The sequence below is a fragment of the Macrobrachium rosenbergii genome, chromosome 20 (genome assembly GCF_040412425.1).
Source record: "Macrobrachium rosenbergii isolate ZJJX-2024 chromosome 20, ASM4041242v1, whole genome shotgun sequence".
NCBI lineage: Eukaryota > Metazoa > Arthropoda > Malacostraca > Decapoda > Palaemonidae > Macrobrachium > Macrobrachium rosenbergii.
Genome location: NC_089760.1, coordinates 17504738 through 17526130, shown reverse-complemented (window position 1 = coordinate 17526130; position 21393 = coordinate 17504738). Strand labels below are relative to the sequence as shown.

The following is a 21393-nucleotide window of genomic DNA, read 5'->3' as shown; positions in this document are numbered from 1 at the left end:
TCTGGTTGTATACAGACACATCAGACAAAGGCTGGGTAGTGATTGCGGGCAGAAAGCAGCTGTTGGTTCTGTGGACTCAAGAGGAGCAGCAGCTGCATATCAATCTTTTGGAACTATTGGCAATATGGAAAGGACTGCAGGAGCTGGAGGACCTGGTATGCAGTCAAACAGTGGCGGCCACTTTGGACAACACCACATCGTTGGCGTACTTGAGGCACCAAGGGGGGACAAAGTCCGAGTCTCTCTTTCAGTTGACATGGCAGATCCTTTTATGGTCAGGAAGCAAAAACATCACCTTACTGCCTCAGTTTGTCCTTGGGAGAATGAACATTCTAGCAGATGTTCTCAGTCGCAAGGATCAAGTAATAGCAACATAGTGGGCCTTGCATCCCGAGGTGTGCAACAGTTTGTGGAAGTGTGGGTGTCCCCCTTCTTAGACCTGGTTGCAACCAGGTGAAATCATCATCTGCCAGTGTTTAATACACCCATTCAAGATCCTCTGGCATGTGTGGTAGATGCCATGTTATTAGATTGGTCAGGTCTAGATTGTATTGCTTTTCCCACCTTTGCTAAGATCCAAAAAGTCATCAGCAAGCTAGGCAATTCTGTCAGTTGTTGCATGACCTTGATTACCCTTTGGTGGCCAAGGAAGGGCTGGTTTCCAGACTTGCCTCACTGGTTAATAGATTTGCCCAGACTTCTCTGTGTCAGGAAGAATCTCCTGAAGCAACCAAGGGAGTAAAGGTATCATCAAAACCCCAACCCCATGCTGCAGCTGACTGTGTGGAGACTGTCCACCATCTCCTGCGAGTTCGAGGCTTCTCAAGAGCTTGTAGGAAGGCCATTATCAGTGCCAGGAGGGATTCCACAACACTTGTGTATAGGTCCTGGTTTTCCAGCACCCCTACCTCTATAAACAACAACATTAAGTTTCTGTTATTTCTCAGTTATGAGAAACAGTTCTCAATAGCAGCCATTAAAGGTTATAGGGCCATGTGGGCTTCTGTTCTTAGACATATAGGCCTGCATCTGTTTGGGGATAAAGGTATCAAAGATGTCATTAGAGGTTTTCAGTAGGAGGTTCCCAGGTGTCTGGTGCCCTCTTTATCTTGGAACCTAGATGTCATTCGTAGGTTTTTCTTGTTACCACCTCTTGAACCTTTGTAACAGGTCTCATTGAAAGAACTTTCAATGAAAACTTTCTTCTTTGTGACCTTGGCTACAGCTAAGAGGGTGGGTGAAATACAAGCATTGTCTTTTAGGACAAGGCAGTTCTTTCCTTTCTGCCTTTGTTTCAGGTGAAGAATGATTTTAGGGCTAAGCCCTTGCCTAGAACAGTGTCCTTGCCTTGTTTGGAATCTGTGGTACCCAATAAGATAGATTCTCTTTTGTGTCCTGTGAGGGATTTCAGGGGCACGCCTATGCCATGAGGCCCCATTATAAAGTAAATGACTGTTTCTACCTTATGATTGAAGGGATTTGTTTAAAATTTTTACCACTTATTGTACAACTAATACTGAAAATTCTCACATGGGGAAATTTAGAAATTCGACCTCAAAGTTCATTTGTTTTGCAGTTGAAAAAAATTATGACACTTATCAAAATTAATTTGCAAAACTAAAAGTTGTACAGAAAAGTGATTTTTCCTACATCGAAATAAAGATATATATATACTACACTATGTAAAAGTTTCATTGAATTTGGTTCAGTCTTCTTGGAGAAATAAGCATTTAGCTTTGAAAAGAGTAAGTTTGTAGAAAACAGCAAAATAAAAGAATTTTTGACTTTCAAAAATCCTGAGAGAATCTGGACATCTTGAGGAAGTTGTCTCTATATCATTATAACCTGTTTTCTCTGACATGTCCCGTAGGGAGAATGGGATATTTTAGTGGGTGACAATTATTTTTGGATAAAATTTTGTTCACACTTCACTTACATGCTACATGCTTTTTTACAATTTGTTATTCGCAGTGGCTTATAAATAATGAACAGAATCATTCATGAACCAAACTAAACATTTTTCTTTAGCAATAATGTTTCAAGATATGTTTATCCAGGATCATTTGTAGACTTCTTTACATTTTCCACAATTTGTTGTTCACATTACCATACAAGCGATGAACAAAATTGTCCATAAACTAATCTAAACATTTGTTTTTAGCAATAACGATTCTAGATATGTTTATTTACTCATAAAAGTCCAAAAAGTGTATAACTTACTTGATCCTATCCTGAATTATGAATACTGACATTTTTTACAAGTCTTTTTTACAATTTGTGGTTCACGGTGTCATGCGATGAACGAAATTGTCAGTTAATAACTAAAATTTGATAATTCATCGAGTTTCAGTGGTTGGCTCAACTCTTAAGGATTTATCTGAATCACACTAAAGACATCAGAGCTAATGTAAAGAATCTCTTTTGTAGTTTCCGGAAGCCAGACCTTCCAGTGAGTAAAAATGCTGTGTCCTCTTTCATTAGGTCCTTGGTGGAGGACTCTCATGCAAAATTGGATCTTGATATATTATCTCCCTTGAAGGTAAATCCACATGACATGCAAGCAGTGGCTACGTCTGTGAATTTTTGGAAAAAATTACCTGTAGAGAAAGTTTTTAAGGCTGGTCGATGGCATTGTACTGTAATTCTATTTTTGCAATTGATTATCTTCACGATGTACAAGTTCAGTATGTCCTGAATTGATCAGTAGCTTTTCTGTCCGCAGTTTTTAGCTTTATTTGTGTTTTGTTGGGAAGCTTGGAAGCACTCATGGTTGAGTATAGGAAGTGTACCTTCATGTCTGTAGGTACTAGTTGCATAGCCATTGTTGGCTCTGCTGGGATTGGCACAGTAGCCCTACTATCCCTTCTGCTGAAGGAGGCATCCCTCCAAAGAGACCTCAGGTATTTTTATGATGAGGTTCTTGTACCCGAGTGACAATCCTCTCAAGGCCAGTGGATTGGTTTCATTAGGTAAGCAAACACTTAGTACATATTTAAATGGTATTAAGTAGCCTTTAAAGGGCCTGCTGATTTTCACTTTGCCCACCTGCATGTTAAATGTGGGGATCAGCTATACAATGAAGAGGAAAGGTTCATTTCAAAAATATAAATACTTTTTATAAGGTTTATTTTTTAAATACTTATCTCTCCATCATATCAGTTGCCCTCCCTACCTCCCCACATTCAAAGTGAACAGAATTGTTTGTACCTATTGTCCCCCTGGTAGGGGGTGGGGGAAGTGGATGGATAGAAACAGATATTCATAGAAAACTGAGTGTTCTAATTTTTTGTTTCAATCTGTTGAACTACCGCTGACGCAGAAGTAAAACCTATATAATGGAGAGATAAGTATTTAAAAAATAAATCTTATACTGTATTAACTATTTATATTTTCTGCGCTGTTAACCATGTTATCTTTTTTAAATGTAAAAACAACATTTCAACCAAACTAGAACCCACTCAGTTATCTCTTGGTGCTTGCAAAATGTTACATTGATAAAGGTAAGAAACTTGTTAAATTATGTATAATATCCTTTTATAGGTTACTCTGGCACCTCAACTTACCAGATTTTGTTACTTGCCAGATGAGTTGTAAAGTCTTGTATAAAAAGAAAAATAAGGACATTTTGTATTTTTGGTTTTACAAATAAGGTATGTGTTAAAAGTTTTTACTAAGTGTGCAATATAGTTACACCATGTAATTTACCTACTGTGCATTGTTAAATTTACACTGAATAATTTATTTTTAAATAGTGAAAGTGTCACTCAACACTTTCACTGTTCATCTGACAATCACATGCTAAACTTCTGAGATATTTGATTAAGTGAGTTGTAAATGCATACATAAATGTACTGAACCTGTATTTCAGAATCACATTAGTGTAAACATTGTTAATCAGTGTATAAAACAGTTCCTCACCTGAATTTTTTTTATAGTGATATTTCATTTTGTGAGCTCATACTCTGAAATTCTCAGGTCTGTGGTTAAAAGAAGTGTAATTGCACAGTATGATACTACAGAATAGGAAATTATTGTTAATCAAAGGTATAAATAGTCCCCTATGTAACTATGTTAATTTTTAAAAAAAAGTGATTGCCCCATACATCTTGTTTCATTGTGCAAGCTTACTGAAATTTTAAGATATGTGGTTGAAAGAAGTGGAAGTTCTGCCAATGCCTGTAGACCCCATGAGTGTGAAACAATGCTGATTACTCCATTACGTACCAAAGGAATTCAGCAATTCTGATCGGAACTAATGTCCCTAATCATCACAACTGCACTGGGGCCTCGCTGCTCTTCAGTTGTTGTCATGCATACAAAATTTACTGTACATTATCCAGTGCATATTGTTTATATTTTGTTGTCTACAAGGTAAAATTTTATGGTATATATGTAATAATTTTTTTAGTCCTCATACATGAATATCATGTTAAGAAACAATAAACATACTTTGCACTCTCTCTCTCTCTCTCTCTGGTACAGTATTTTATTGAAATTTATTTAATACATTACAGATTATACTTAATGTTACAGTAATGCAATGTTACTTACAAATATTTTTCAGTATGTGTGTGCCTTTATGTACACGCATCATGTGAGGAAATACTATGCATGGACTGTGACCCTTCCCCCCCCACCTCTCTCTCTCTCTCTCTCTCTCTCTCTGGTACAGTATTTTTATTGACATTTATTTAATGCATTATCCAATTGTAGTTAATACAGTAACAAAGTGTTACATGCTAATATTTTTCAGTATGTGTGCTTGTCTATATGTACACAGGCATGGTAGGAAACACTGCAAATGTATTGTGGCTCTCTCTCTCTCTCTCTCTTTGGTACAGTAGTTTTATTGACATTATTTAATACAGTACAATATTGTACTTTACTGCAGTGGTTTATAGTATTAAAAAATACAGTTTTTTCAGGTATATGTACACATATGGATCACTCAAAGATAAACTTCATTGCATTTTGTTTCATTGCAGTTTAATACTAAAAACTGAATGCAGTGATGTAGTGTTGCTTACAAATATATTTTTCAGGTTACATACAAATATATTATTCATTTGTATTTGCATGTGTATACATACATGCATGCATCACATTCAGATGAGCTGTGCACCTATTATGTGTTTCTCTTTCTGGGATACAAAAGTAAAAAATTTTGAATAAGAGAGCGAGAGAGAAGAGAGAGGTGAGCAAACACAGTATGTGGCTTAGTTTACAAAATGCAAAGCATACATGTAAGTTTACAAATGCCCACATACACAGACTGGAAAATGTAGCACTACATTACTATATTGGGCAGAATACTGTATTAAATAACTTTCATTAAAGGTATACTGTAATGGGGAAAGAAGGGGGGGAATACAATAGTTGATAAGTGTTCCATAACATATTTTATAATAGAGGCAAAGATGTTCATAATCTTTTTTTTTTTTTTTTGTAAAATTTTAATGCATATTACATATCTTGTAAACATATTTAGATTGAATTATTACTGTTGGCTATGTTTTCGTTAGCCTGAAGTTTACAGTATTGTATTGTACGTATAGAAACAATTAATTTTGCAGGTATATCATACCTCACCTTTGGTTGTTTCAGAGGTTACTGAAGCAACAGTGGTCTGTCCTTAGGGATCCACCTTTCCAACTTGTGCCTTTGAGTCAGGAAGTAAAGAAGGACCTTTTATGGTGCTAGATGACAGGTACCTCCTAAGGGAAGTTCCTTTGAGCTCCCCCTCCAGAGTTGCTTTTGTTTATGGACACCAAAGAAGGGATGGGCACACCTGAGAGGAGATTTTGTTTCAGGAGTGTGGACGAATAACGCTCCACATCTGCACATTGTCTTGAAAGTGCAAGTGGTCTGGTTGGCTTTTCAAGCACTCAAGGATCGTTTGAGAGGGCACTCAGTGGTGTTGATGAGCGGCAACATGACCATGTTTTCATGCATCTACAATTGGGGTTGGGAGGGGGGTTCTCACACCCTGAGCTAGATACATTGGTGGGCGGATCACCAAGCCATCGAGTTGTTTGCCAGATATATTCTTGGCTTGTGGAATATTGTGGCAGATCAGCTTAGCTGTCAGAATCAGGTGGTACTCTATACCCCCGAGTAGTGGCAAGGTTTTGGATGTCCCCCGTGTTTTCTGTTCCCATCTCAGACCTGTGGGCAGTGATGGAGGATGCATTCAATATTCCTCGGCCAATCTGGATGTATATGCCTTTCTACAGGTAGTACAGAGATTTACTCACACCCCCGGTCACGGCAGCGAGAGAGTTTCCCCTGTGGTCAATTGTCCTGTGTCAGCTGCAGTCACAGGTACCACCAGCCAGTTCAGTCTCGCTGTCTTCAATGGTGGGTGTTATCCACTATATTGTGCAAGAGAGAGGCTTTTCTTGCAAGGCAGTGAGATAGGTGTATGGGTACCTCTGTCATTCCTCTGTGAACCTGTACCAAGGAAAGCGGTCCATCTGCTGTGATTGGCAATGCAGAAGTGGATGCTCTGTCGTTGGAATATCTGTTCAGCAGATCATAGATGTCCATATCTACAGGTACAAATCAGTTTGTGCAGGAAAGTCTGTCGCTTGGCCCTGTCTAAGGTCTTCAAAATGAAGGATTGGATCTCTCTGCCTTGGTGGAGTTATCCATGCTTATGAGAGACTTTTTGCCTCGGTGGGAGCTTCAGCCCTCATTGTGAGATGTATCAGTAGTGGAGCTTTACAAGCCCTGCTTGTGAGCCTCTGACATGTTCTTCTAACAGAGACTTAATGCTAAAGACTGATTGTCTTGGCATTTGCCTCAGCTAAGAGAGTAGAGGAGTTCTTTCACTTTTGCTCCAGAGTCTGTAGCTAAGACTCAGAACCTGTCAGTTCCAGACAAGAGGTTTGAGGGTTTCTCTGCCCCCTCCCTTTGAGACTTTGTTGGTGGAGACCCAGATGAGATGCTGTTGGGCCTAGTCAGTAACCTTACATACTTTCTGAAAAGAACCCATTCCTTGAGGCTGGAGTGTAGGAGACCTTTGTTAGTACAGGCAGATGCAAGCTGATGTCTAGGAACACTTTCTCTCTGGGTTTGTGAAATTATCAATCAGGCTTCTGATTCCTCTTCAGGGGAGCCTGGTCTCCCTTCTTTCTCGAGAGCACATAAAGATAGGGGCTTGGGACCATCTCATGCTTCTTCAGAAAAACTTCTTGGTGTTTCAGGTAATTAGGGCAGGGAGTCTGTCATAACCAGACCACAAGTCTCTGGACACCTCCTTGGGACCTGTAGTGGCTGTTCAAGTTGTGTAGTTACCAAGTCCTGATTGGACACTCCATGTATCATCTGAGTACTTGGAAGCTTTGTACCTTTTTAGGAGTGTGACTGAAATGAATGGGCCTGTGCTTTTCCTCTTCCCTAGCTGCATTCAGGTTAAAGTACACGCTGGAGTGAATGAGATACAGGTAAGTACACTGAGCACTTGATCCGATTAGTTTAGAATGCACTGCCCTCTGTCCTTCCTATTTTAACAAGGGGGGAGGAAGGACATGGTAGAGCTTTTTTCTGAACCATACTAGGTAATTGCCAGAATAAAGCCACCCACCTATTTGACAACTCCTATGGGAGATGTCAAGGTTTTCTGAAATGTTGTTCCTTACTTGAGTTCCATCTCATTTCAGGGATCTCATGCCCAGGCCCTACTGCTCTGGTCAGCTTTTTCACCAGACCAGTAGTAGATTATAGTAGTCATAACATCACTTGCTTGCATGCACACCTGGGAGCATGACATTTCCAGGTGGAACCCAACTCAAAATTCTGGCAGGAATTACCCCCTTCATAAGGGTTAAGTCTCCATCTATGAAAGACACTGTTCATATCATTGTAGGAACAAACAAAATTTTGAATCAATTTGCATTTTTCTTAGGAATACAAACCAGGACCTTTCATATAGGTTGTGCACACCTTATCCACCCTACTTGGTCCCAGCAACCTAAGGAAAGAGCAAAGTGTTGAGAGGGAGGTGAGTGGGGTTACTGCCTCTCACCCCCCCATTTCCACTTGCACTGAAGGATACTCCATGTATGAAAGGCTCTGGTTTGTGTACAGTACCTAGGAAAAGCACTAACTGCTTTAAAAAATGTTTATATTTATCCTTTAATAGATTAGAATAAAAAAATAAAAGTTATAAGGAATAAAATTGTTATTTTTAAATAATTTTACATGTATAAAGGCATTTTTGGTAAAACATGCTGACCTCATTTTCAGGGGAATTATTGAAACCATATTTCATCAGCTGAGGGACCAGAAGAAACGATCTCAAGTGAGAAAATCATCCGAAAGTAAAAAACCATATGAGTCAATACTTAAGAATCCTCAGAAAACTTCAGTTTTAGAAGTAAGTTTTTTGTGATTTATTGAACTTAGCCCCTAGATATTTCACAAATGATCATCTGCACTTCAGCATTGATTCTGATATTTTTATACTTTTCATTTTAGGTAAATACCTCTACAGAATTGGGGTTAGTAACATAGCTCAGTAACATTTCAGGTTTAAGCAAACAGAATAACAGAATTGGATATGTGATTACACCTAATTTGCCAAGGAACTAATATTTACTCTCCAGTTCATGAGTGAAGCCAGTTTATTATAGTCAGTTTAGGTGTAATTAATTTATGTAAAATTTTGTGTTTTTGGCAGAATTTGGTCAATTATCCTTTTTTTTTTTCAGCATATTTTCTGGCATTCATGAATATTTCAAGTAGTGAGGGTTATTATTTATGTTTACTATAGGTGATCTTTGCATACTCAAAGTGGTAGATTTATTTGGAGAAGATTTAAAAATTTTAGTAAATTTTATAGGTCCAACATTTACTTAGAATCTAAGCAATTTGGAGTTGAGTGTGTTGCTGATCGTTATACCTGACTTCCATAATCTGTAACTGGTAAAATTGTTGCTTAAATAAAGAGTTGGTTAATCTATAAGCACCCAGTGTTGTGTAGGATCATTTTTTTTTTTGGTTTCAAGCCAGTTTTGCATTTGTTATAAGTTATTTGTGCATTCCAGTTCAGGTCCATATCAAAGGGTAGACCTGAAAAGTTTGCAGTTACCAAATAGGTATTTGATGTTTTCTTACCTCTAGTTCAGTTTTGTAAATTTATTTTTATGCAATGCCTTCAGAAAAGACAATAGCTTTTGTTTTTATTTGAGAGAACTGAAATTTATAGGTAAAACACTTGGATCTACCTTTATCACAGTAGTGTTTAAAATATGCTCTTAAATGTGAAAGGTTAAAAAATTGCAAAATCATTCTATACAATGTAGAAGTCCAGCCTTTTCGCACCCTTGGTACCAAGGCTGTACTGAAAGATTAAAAAAGAATCCCGAACAGTGGGGTCACTTACCTTTGCAATTCCTAATAAATTCTTTTGGCATTGAATGGCCTCCCTGGCCCCACCACTGAGCCATAACACCCAAATTTCATACATTCCCAGTGTGTTTTGTTGCTACATCATACACAGGCTTTATAAGTAAATGTGACTAGCATCACAATTGATATTACAACAAGAGAACTTTTCTTTAAGTAAAACATCCAAACATCATCATACAACTCAACCATCTCCTTGAACATTCCAAAAAAATTTTACAACAATTCTACCATATGTATGAAATTGAGTCAGCTCTTGTACCTTACCTGACCATAGCATGATTTGCTTGTCAGTTCCAGTTATTATATTTCCTATTGTCAAAAATGCTTGAACCCTGAAGACGTGCACCAATTTTGACTAACCAGTTTTAATAAATAAAAATAACATGAAAATAAGATTGGCTACTTTGATGGCTTTGTTTTGTTTGGTAAGCTGCATGCATTTGACTTTCTCAGTGCATTGAAGAATAAAAATAGGGTAAAGATTGAAAGCCACAAAAAGTAGTATTGTTACAGGAATATTTACTAGTAAACCTATTTAACATACCACAATTTTACTTTTGTCAACTGATAATGCTCCCTTAAAGTCAGGGTCATTTGAGGGAAGTAATAATACATTTAATTGATATACATTCAAGTTAACCCTTAAACGGCGAGCCTCTATTTACAAAAACGTCTCCCGTATGCCGGCGGCGTTCGGTGAGTTAGTGCTGAAGCGGAAAAAAAGTTTTTTCAAAAATCACAGCACGCTTTAGTTTTTAAGATTAAGAGTTCATTTTTGGCTCATTTTTTTGTCATTGCCTGAAGTTTAGTATGCAGCCATCAGAAATGGAAAAAATATCATTATCATATATAAATATTGAAATATATGACAGCGCAAAAAAATTTTTCATATATAATTTTATACAAATCGCGCTGTGAGCAAAACAGTTAAAGCTAATGGGTTATTTTGTTTTTCTTTGTATTGTACACTAAATTGCGATGATTTTGGTATATAAAAAATTGTAAAACGATCAAAGCAACACAGAGAAAATATTATCACAAAATGATGCATAAATTCGTAACGTATGGACGTAAAAAATGTTTTTTTAAAAAATTCAACATAAATCGAAATATTGTGCTAGAGACTTCCCATTTGTTGAAAAATGAAGCTAATTGATTGAATATTACTAGACTGTAAGTGTTTTAGCTTACAATTAAAGTTTTCACCATTTCGGTCGAAAGTTAAAGTTGACCAAAAGTAGAATATTTTATATTTATCGTGATTTATATGAAAGTATTTCAAAACTGATAAAAGCTACAACCATGAATTATATTCTGTTGTATTGTACATGAAATTGTGCACATTTTCATATATAAAACTTTATTTAACGACTAATATAAAACTGTGCAAATATTACAACAACGTGATTGAAAGAATTTCTGAGATGTTCGCCGAGTTACCGCAGACGTAAGGAAAATTTTTTTTTTTAAATTCACCATAAATCGAAATATTGTGCTAGAGACTTCCAATTTATTGCAAAATGAAGGTAAACGATTGAATATTACAAGAATGTAAGAGTTTTAGCTTACAATTGCGTTTTTTTACCATTTCGGTCGAGTTAAAGTTGACCGAAGGTTGAAATTTTGGCAGTTATCGTGATTTATGTGAAAATATTTCAAAACTGATAAAAGCTACAACCATGAGCTATTTTCTGTTGTATTCTACATGAAATTGCGCACATTTTCATATATAAAAGTTTATGTAACGACTAATGTAAAACGATGCAAACATTACGACAACGTGACGAAAGAATTTCCGAGATGTTCGGCCGAGTTACTGCGCGCAGACGTAAGGAAAAAGTTTTTTTTTTTCAGAAATTCACCATAAATCAAAATATTGTGCTAGAGACTTCCAGTTTGTTGCAAAATGAAGGTACATGATTGAATATTACTAGAATGTAAGAGTTTTAGCTTATAATTGCGTTTTTTTACCATTTCGGTCGAGTTAAAGTTGACCGAAGGTTGAAAATTTGGCAGTTATCTTGATTTATATGAAAATATTTCAAAACTGATAAAAGCTACAACCATGAGTTATTTTCTGTTGTATTCTACATGAAATTGTGCACATTTCCATATATAAAACTTTTTGTAACGACTAATATAAAATGGTGCAAACATTACAACAACGCGACGAAAGAATTTCTGGCGCGGATGTAAGGAAAAAGTTTTTTTCAAAAATTCGCCATAAATCGAAATATTGTGCTAGAGACTTCCAATTGGTTGCAAAATGAAGGTAAATGATTGAATATTACTAGAATGTAAGAGTTTTAGCTTACAATTGCATTTTTTTACCATTTCGGTCGAAGTCAAAGTTGACCGAAGGTTGAAATTTTGGCAGTTATCGTGGTTTATATGAAAATATTTCCAAACTGATAAAAGCTAAAACCATGGGTTGTATATTGCTGTATTTTACATGAAATTGCACACATTTTCATGTATAAAACTTTACGTAACGGCTAATATAGAACAGTGCAAAAATTACGACAAAATGACTAAAGAATTTCTGAAGTTTTTCGCCGAGTTTACATGGCGTAAGAAAAAGTTTTTAAAAAAGTCACCATAAATCGAAATATTGTGCTAGAGACTTCCAATTTGTTGCAAAATGAAGGTACATGATTGAATATTACTAGAATGTAAGAGTTTTAGCTTAGAATTGCGTTTTTCGACCATTTCGGTCGAGTCAAAGTTGACCGAAGGTTGAAATTTTTTGTAGTCGACGTACGGTACGTCCACTTGGCACCCAACAGATAATTTTAGCCAACGTATGATACGTCCAGTAGGCGTTTAAGGGTTAATACTCACATATAAACTTGATCTACTATAATCTGCTGATACAGCAATGAATCTATAATTAATATATTTTTTGTTTTTATGATAATTTTGTTTATTTACTATTTTAAATAATTCACTTAAGATGTCATATACATTAGTTCTGATTACTGTCTTGCATAGATAATCTTCCTCTGGGGTTAGGAAAGGCCTATGAAAAACATAACCTTTGGCCTCTGAAGATTCTAAGTATTTTTTCTAGGCTTATTTTGGGGAAAAATAATGTCTTCAATTCCAGGAAATATGGTTTTCATATAAGTAACTTACCAAGTAATTATATAGCTATAGTAGTTTCTAACTCACTTGGCAGCTTTATTTAAAAAAATAGCAGTAGTGCTTCAATTGTTTAGTGTAGGTGACAGTCCCTGCCCACCACTGGGAATACGGGAAACGACTTAGCAGGTAGCCTTGTGTTTCTGCTGGCTTTTGAGGAACATCGGGGGTTTGCTGCAGATTTTGTTTACTGATTTTCGGTTGTATGGCTGGATTTCGGTAAAGTATTATAGCTTATTTGAGTAGCCTTCAGGCTTTAATAGCTTTCAGGATTTTTTTCTAGTTCTTTGGGTACTACTATGTCTGATTCAAGTTCACCTAGTTTTGGCTATTGTATTGAAAGTTGCAAACCAGATTAATCAAATCTTCATATGATTCTCATACGTACAGTTGCAGTGAATGTAGTGGGCAAACATATAGTAGGGAGAAAACTTGTGCTAAATGTAATGATTAGGAAGAATAGAAGGTACTTAAATCTCAAGTAGACAAGTTAGAGAGGGATAGAAAAAGCAAAGCGGCCTCTACAGCCGAGAAACGAGCTTCCCTTAGCCTAGAATTCTACCATAGCCTAGATTAGAAGATAGCTCTGTTATTTCTTCTTCCCCTCTTCCTACTTTTTCTCCTGCTATGAGCCCTCCTACTTTTAACCCATCTATTCCCACACCTGGCTCCCTCATTTCCGAACCCGATGCCGTTGCCAGTCTAGAGTCTAGGTTTGGCAAGAAAATTAATCTACTGTACTAGTGAATGCAGTGGCGGAGTTAGATGTGTCACTGAAGGTGGTTATGGGGAAATGTATTCAAATGTCGCCACTTCCTATAGAGGCTGCTTTCCTTTTTCTGTCCCTCTCTAACTTGTCTACTTGAGATTTAAGTACCTTCTATTCTTCCTAATCATTACATTCAGCACAGGTTTTCTCCCTACTATATTTCTGCCCACTACATTCACTGCAACTGTATGTATGAGAAACATATGAAGATTTGATTAATCTGGTTGTGCAAGTGGAGGAGGTGGCTACTTGTCCCGCTGGTTCTCCTAGACGAAGGTCCCTGTCCTGCTTCCTTGAACCTGGGAGAAGACATACTGGATGTCCAAGGGAGGCTGGTGGGGTTTGCCCATGGTTACTTGCCCCCTCAGTTGAACCTGTTGCACGCACCCAGGTTTCGATAGACAGACAGCCACTGGAAAGGTGTCTTTTTGGATGTACACAAATTATCTTCCAGTATGGCACCACTTCCCAAGTGTCCTTCGCCAGCTTCTGAGCTTCTGGCACCAGCTTCCAAACACTGGTTGCCGTGCTCCGCTTCTTGTCTAGCAGTATTAAGAGGCTAACCACATTCCGCAGCCTCCTGCAGTTTCACTGTGAATCCTTCTGTCTCCTCCTCGGTCTGACATCCAATGGAATAGCAAATACCTTCTCTCCTGAGAAACCTTACTTGGCCCCCAAGCTCCAAGTGAACCCTCAGACAAGTGCTCCCGACCCCCTGGCGCCAGCTCCCAAGCACCTGGTGCCAATTCCCAAATGCCCAGCGTCTGTTCCTGAGCGCTTTGCATTATCTGTCTAGTACTCGGCTCCCACTGCTGAGCACCAAGTGCCCACTCACGGATGTTTTTTCTGCGTCTTCCTGAGCACCCAGCGCCAATTCCCAAACGCCCAACGCTGGTTCCTGAGCTCTTGGCACTGCCTCTTTAGTACTTGGCTCCTGCCTTACCAAGGACGCACTGTCGTTCTTTCTTGAGCGCCAGTTCCCGATCGAGCACCCAGCTCCAGCTTCCATGTGTCTGGCGCCAGTTCCCGATTGCCCAGTGCCAACTCTTCAGTATTTGACGCCCGCCTGTGAGTGCAAACACCCACTCAAGGTTTTTTTTTTTTTCCCACACTTCAGTCTGTTTCAGGAGCAAGGCAACCTTTGCCTATAGTTGAAGACGAGCCTACGTTGACCTCTTTTAAGCAACAGTTAGTGTCTCAGAGTCCTATCTCTTGTGGACAAGGGCATTTGAGGTCTGAAATTATGCCCTTTTTGAAGAAATTTCCCTCCTCCGGCACTTCCTTCATCCTCCAAGAAGTCTCTCAATGAGTTAGGAGATTAGCTTTCAGCTAAAAGGGAGCAAGGCAAAGCGTCTTTTGTCTTTCCTCTCTCTGACCTCATTGACGTTCTGCATTCTCGTCAACCAAGATAATGTTTGCTTCAACAGAATTTGAGTATTTCTGAGTTTCCATATTCAACAGGTAGAGGCTAGGATTACATAGAACTTCAGTTTTCTTTTTTCATTTTCAGTTTTGGAGCAGTAGAACACTTAATTTTGGCCATTGTATTATTTCCCTATCTATTTTGAGTAGGGATAAACAAAAATTTCCTAATTCCTTCTTCTTCACATGGTGCTGGCAGTTCTTTGGTGGCCTATGGCTGAAGTGTTTCCCAATTAAGTGTTTCTCAGGTTGGAGTGCCATGAGAGCAACCCAGCCCTCTTTCCTTTTCAGCCTGTCATTTGCCTTTGCTGATGAGCAGTACACTTCCTGTAACTTACTCTGGAATTTTCTGGTAACTCTTGAGAGAATGAGTTTCCTTGCAGGTGTAGCAAGTTATATGCACCTTTGAAGTTTTTGGCAAAAGTGCTTCAAGGGGAAGAGCATTTTCTAGGATTATTATCATAGAAAGAAGAATCTCTCTGCATGGGCATTATATTCAAGCAGATTGCAGATTTTCACACTCACCTTAGCTAAGTCAGATCCCTTTCAGAATATGACTTTTAGGCTAGGGTTAGCCTTTACAGTCTTTTTGTGATTGGGTTAGGTCTCTCCTTTTTGGTGGATTTGTCTGTACTTTAAGTGTTGGACACTCTCTGTCTCTCAGGGAACTTTGGTCCTGAGTGACTTAGTCACTGCAAAAAAAACTTTGAACACCCACTTGATAGAAATAAAAATAAAAATATTGTTTTTAAAATAAGGAAATTAAAAGTTTTTGCTCTGACATTTTATTCAATATTTTGATATTTCTCCATTGCTATTAAGTACTACTTCTCTTGGTATAGAATGAGCCAAGTCTTTGAAATATTGATCATCAAATTTTTCAAACCAAAACCTCTGGATGGCATCCTTCAGCTTGGCCACAGATGTTTTCTCTTCTATGCATTCTCTCTTGGCTTCATGTCAGGCCAGGAATTTTCTAAAGAATTTAGATTTGGTGAATTGCTAGGCAATTCAAACTTTTGAATATTATGTTCCCTAAAAACCTCATTAACACATACCTAATAGCCTTATAAGGAACCATTTCATTCTCTAAAATATTAACATACCTCACCCCATTCATAGTTTTATTCTGTGGAGGGAAATGTAAACCATTGCCACCCCCATATCCACTGAAACATCCACATACCATCACATAAGCTGGGTGTTTTACAGTTTTGATGGTATGCTTTGATGCAAAGCTGTTTGGTCTTCAGGGCCTTCGTACTTTCTTGCCAACACTATGGATGAAGTGAAAGCATGATACATCACTAAATACAAATTGCTCCCAATTATTTTCAGTCCAATGCAAATGATCTTTACAAAATTTCTTTCACTTATTCTTCATGGCCTCTGAGAGGAGAGGCTTCTTTGGAGCAACACGAGGGGAAACCAAGGTTTTTCTGCAAATGATGATATACAGCTCTTTTTGAGATATTTCCAAGAAAGATGGGATTTTTTGCCTATAGAATCTTTGCCAACATTGATGGATGTTTCATAACAATCCTTTTAACCCTTTTGCTTATGACTTATAAACAATTACGTCTGTGGGAAGTGGCAGTGACGACTCAAGTGGTAAGTATGAAAATGTTTATACCCTTTTTTTTACTCAAAGACGTATAGCTCCCACAATTTTCAAGGTAGACTGCTCAAGCTTGTTTCATTTTGCAGCAAAATAATTATTCTAAATAGTGGCATAAAGTATTTCCCCAAAATAACACTTATGTTGGTTGAATAATGAGTAGAAATTATTAGATACATGAAAATTTTTCACTTTCCTCAAAAAATAATTTGGCCAAAAAAATATTTGCAATAAAGTCATCATTGTAAATCCATAGTATACCCAATAAATTACCTAGTTATTGAAATGAAAAAGTTGTAATTGTAGCAAGGAAATATGAAAAAATGAATAACAAAGTAGCGTAACATTTTCCACAAGAAAAGTGCCAGTCTTCCATGCAATATGCGCAGAAAACTACTTAATACCTTTTTTTTTCTGACTTTTAGCTCCAGGAATTTTTAAGGAAGACTATTCAATTTTGTTTCAATTTGCAGCTGAATGATTGCTCTATACAGTAGCAAAAAAAATTACCAAATAACTTTATGTAGGTGGAATAATGAGTAGAATTACGAGATACGAGAAAACTGCACTTTCCCCCAAAAAAAGAATAATTGCCAAGACAACTATGTGCAATATAGATACAATACTCAGATAAATTATGTAGTTTTTGCAGTTGCAAAGTTGTAATTATTCCAAGGAAATTATGAAAAAACTAATGTCCCTCTCTCTTGCGCATAGAAAAAATATAAGCGCAGGAGTCCCTGGTTAATGGCGATCCAGTTTTATGGCACTTGTCTAGCAACAAAAATCGCAGATTTCTGCTTATCGGCGCCAATTATCAACCTAACAGAGGCGCTGGTAACTGAAAATTGATGCTTTTTGGTGCTGATAAAATAGCTGGTTTTCGGTTATCATCACACCTTCAGAACGGAACCCCCGCCGATAACCGGGGACCGCTTGTAATGTAATTATAGAATAAAAAGCTAGAACTATACAAAACAAATAAGCATGCCAAATGCCTGTTATATATATGTATAAAAAAATTTTCTCTCTCTCGCTCTTGCAGAAAAAAGATGAATAATGAACTAAACAAAACAAATAAATATACTGTACATATTACATATGTATAAAAAATATCAGGAACGCTCACTGAAATGATCCTCATCTTGTCTGCTGGTTTGTGCAGTCTTTTTTTTTTTTTTTTTTGCATACATCATCAGTAAGCGAAGGATTTAAATTTGGATGACGTTTACATCAGTTATCGGCAAGTGAAAGGGTTAATAAGGTTGTTGTCTTTTCATGTCTTTTTTGGTCTTCCAGAACCTTTTTAACATTGCAGTGCACCTTCTAAGTCAGTTTCAATAGGGCACTGGTACAACATTGACACTGTACTTTTAGAGGTGCCCATCTCTTTTGCTGTGGCTGTCATAGACTTCCGACTTCTCCATAATGTAACAATCTCAGTCGTCTTCACAACCGACAGAGATTTTTTAGGCTTTTCTAATAATTAAAGTGCAGAGGAGTGCAAAAAATGACACATGAAAATTATAAGGGTCAAGGGCAAATACATTGACATCTGCTTCCTCTGACTGCTTATCCAACACTGCCTGTCTAGACGAGAAGAGGCTACCACTCTCAGACCCATGAGAATACCAGAGGTACGATTTAATGAGGAGAAACAGACTGCTTCTGGTGGAAATAGCAAAAAAAGATTTAATGCATTTTTTATCATGAAATGGTGCTGCTGTTGAAGTTTTTGTGCGGTGACTATGTTCTTAATGCTTTAAGGATTTTAAAAGTATCTTTCAAAACTGTTATGCTGTTGTACAGAGTCTTTACACTTACATTACTTTTTTCTGGGGAAGTTTTTGCTTGTTGTTTCACATTTAGCTTTCAGCTCTCTCCATTGTTCCTCAGTAGGAACAGTAGCTCAAGTCTTATCTCTTTTAATGAGAGATTGAGAGTTTTCTCAATTCTTCCCTCTGATCTAAGGTTGATATCCAGATGAGACACTGCTTTGCTGGCCTTTGCTTTTCGGAACTAATTGAAGTTATCCACCCCCAGAGTTGGAGCATTTCTCTCTCATTAGTAATGTTAGTGCTGAAGAGATTTGTCTGGGAACTTTCTCCTTTGGCTCCTCCTGAGGAGGAGGTTTGTTTCCTCCCCATGGGAGGTGATCTCGAAGTCAATGGCATTAGTCTGTCTCCCACTCTCTGTTGAACTTTTGGGTTTCCAGGTAATGAGGGTGAGTTTGTGACATATCAGCCGCTCTGTTCCTCATTCTACCTGAGGTGTGTCGCCCACAAGTCCCAAACACTTTTCTTCTTGACCTGTGATGGTAGTCACCTGAGCTGAAGTACCTAAGCCTAGTTTAAGTCTAGAGGTGGAAGTGGAATGACTGGATTCTATTCCGTCCTTACTCCCTCTTTCAAAAGCAGCATCTAAGCCAAAGTACATGCTGGAATCAAGCAGGGTACAGGTAATAGTACTTTGGGTATTCTCTCCTGGTGGATGACTGGGAGATGTCTCCCTCATCCTCTCTCTTATAACAAGGGGGAGAGGGGAATACTAGAATTTAGTTCAGCTCACAATTTTAGGTTTTACCAGGACCAAACTGCTATGCACCTCTCCGAATGGTTCCTTACCAGACTGGTATGGGTTCAGGAATCATTACCGTCCTTGCTCGCAAGGAAACTGGGATCACTGCAATTCTGTGGTGGTTCTCAACTCCAGTCAGTAGAAGAGGACTGACCTCCCACCTAAGGAGTAAGTCTTCTATATAAAAGGTGATGGTTTGTATTCTCTTAAGTACAAATAACAGATTTTGAATAGCACTTTGTATTTTTCTTAGGTATGCAAACCAGAGCCTCTTATATTTAGTCCCACTCAGCTTCTGCAGCTGAAGGAAAAGCGAGTGCAACGGTTTGTGAGTCCCCCACTCATCCCCCCATTTCCACCTGTTAACCACCTTGTTACCAAGTTTTGACCATTTCCAGCTTGTGCTGAAAGATACTTATGTATAGGAGGCTTTGGTTTGTATACAGTGCTACCCCACTTTTTCACGTTTCATTTTGTCGTGGATTTTTGTGGAACACATTATTCACTTTTCAGCAGGAGAACTTACACTTATTCGCAGATTTTGTAAATAACATTATTACAGTGTAAGTACACTGTAAATTATACCTTAAAAATCTGTATTTAGTCACAAACACAGTATGAAAAAATAGAGTAATTAGTGAATAAACAGTGTTGCTGTATGAAAAAAAAAAAAGTGAATTAGTGATAATTTTGATTGTTTTTACCAGTAGAGTATATAAAGAAAATGGGACGACTTTAATACTGAGAGAAAGTGGCTATGCTTATGAGTACAGGGGTAACTGAATTGATTGTCAAACATTCTGTAAGACTGATTTATTTAGTGTATTAAACATTTTATAGATATTTTGCTGTTTCTGTTAATATTAATATTTTAAAATTAGTAAATCATTGTTATAAGTATTTTAGGGGGCATATATACAGTATATAAGAGTAACAGTTGTAAAAGGGTACTATACTCTATTGGCGCCTTCATGGCGATTTAGGTGTTGTCCCCTTTGTTGCCAAATGTACTTCTCTGAGAGCCTACCTTCCCATTTACCCTTTTTTTTGTCAAGGTTTAACCTCCTTACGTTTGTTAACCCTTCCCATTTACCCCTTTAATCCTTCCAGGTCTCTGTTTTCTGTCAAGGTTTAACCTCCTTAGCGTTTGTTAATGTCACTTCTGGGTGTTCCCTATTGCCTATATACACTCCTTTGAAAATATTTCCATTCTTCCAGGTCTCTGTTTTTATATATAGGCCTAATTGAATCTCTTCTTGGACCTTCCTTGTGATTATCTCGCTACTGGACTTCAGTATATATATATATATATATATATATATATATATATATATATATATATATATATATATATATATATATATATACTTTTAATTTACTTGTTTTTGTGTCAATTTACTGTATATATATGTCTATATATATATATATATATATATATATATATATATATATATATATATATATATATATATATATATATATAGATAGAGAGAGAGAGAGAGAGAGAGAGAGAGAGAGAGAGAGAGAGAGAGAGAGAGAGAGAGAGAGAGAGAGATATTGACATTTGAAAAGGATTGTGTGTGTAGACAGATAAGAGAGCACAGCATAAATATACATAGGTTACACAAATAAGATTATCGGCAGCTATTTAATTTATCATCTATTAATAATATGGTCCTTCGTTTCTTTCCAGTAAGAGTATTCATAACATTTTTCTATTCATATATCTTCTTTTCTTTACAGACTTCGTTCCAGCGTTGCCATTTACTTGGAACATTTCATTGTTTTTGTATCAGTTTTTATTGTTATACAAGATACCTTTGCATGAATGCCCATACTCGATGAAAAATATTTATTGTGTTTTATAGTCTTCATAAGGGTTTGTCAAAACAAATAGATGATTATTTGGGTCATGAATGTCATATTGATAATAATACACAAGAATGCCAGGACTATTTATGAACGATTTCTTGAGCCTGTGGATGAAGATTAATGCGGGAACGAGGACTTCCTTCCATGTTGTTTGTAAGGCAACAGACTCCTTAATGAGTCAGTGAATGTTTTGACTGAGCTTCCCTTGTGGAGGCACGGCTGTTTGACATCTTTATGCCCTGAGGTCAGCTTAACACGTGAGAGAGGAACTGGCAGCGCTGGAAATTTTTTTGTCACGTTTAAGAATAAACGTGTTGTTTTATTGTCGTTAAATGCTAGAAAATTACGAGGGCCTTTAATAATTGGCAAAAATTGATTAGCAACCAATTATGTTTGTGTTGTATAACTTATGCTGACTTCATATACCATGCAATGTGAGTGGGAATATTTGATGTGGCAGCGCTGGTCACCTCCCATGCCCTGCCCTTTTTGCCATGGAGGAGCCGATGGAGTGTAATCTAAGATGACTTAAGGTGTTATGGGATGATGGTTTGGGGTGTATTTTTGTTTGAATTGATATTAT

The 21393-nt window shown here is 37.3% G+C and overlaps 1 protein-coding gene across 6 annotated transcripts in view; it reads left to right on the top strand.

Annotated features, from left to right (window-relative positions):
• LOC136849098 (cylicin-2-like) overlaps positions 1 to 21393 on the top strand; it is a 123361-nt gene that overhangs the window by 99326 nt on the left and 2642 nt on the right. For 5 of the 6 annotated variants that reach the window (XM_067122047.1, XM_067122046.1, XM_067122048.1 and 2 more), the window contains one exon: positions 8248 to 8377. In XM_067122047.1, coding sequence (XP_066978148.1) covers positions 8248 to 8377 — 130 coding nt within the window. Of the gene's footprint in view, positions 1 to 3540; positions 3665 to 8247; positions 8378 to 21393 lie in introns of those variants that run through there. The other variant, XM_067122049.1, reaches the window with a different exon arrangement.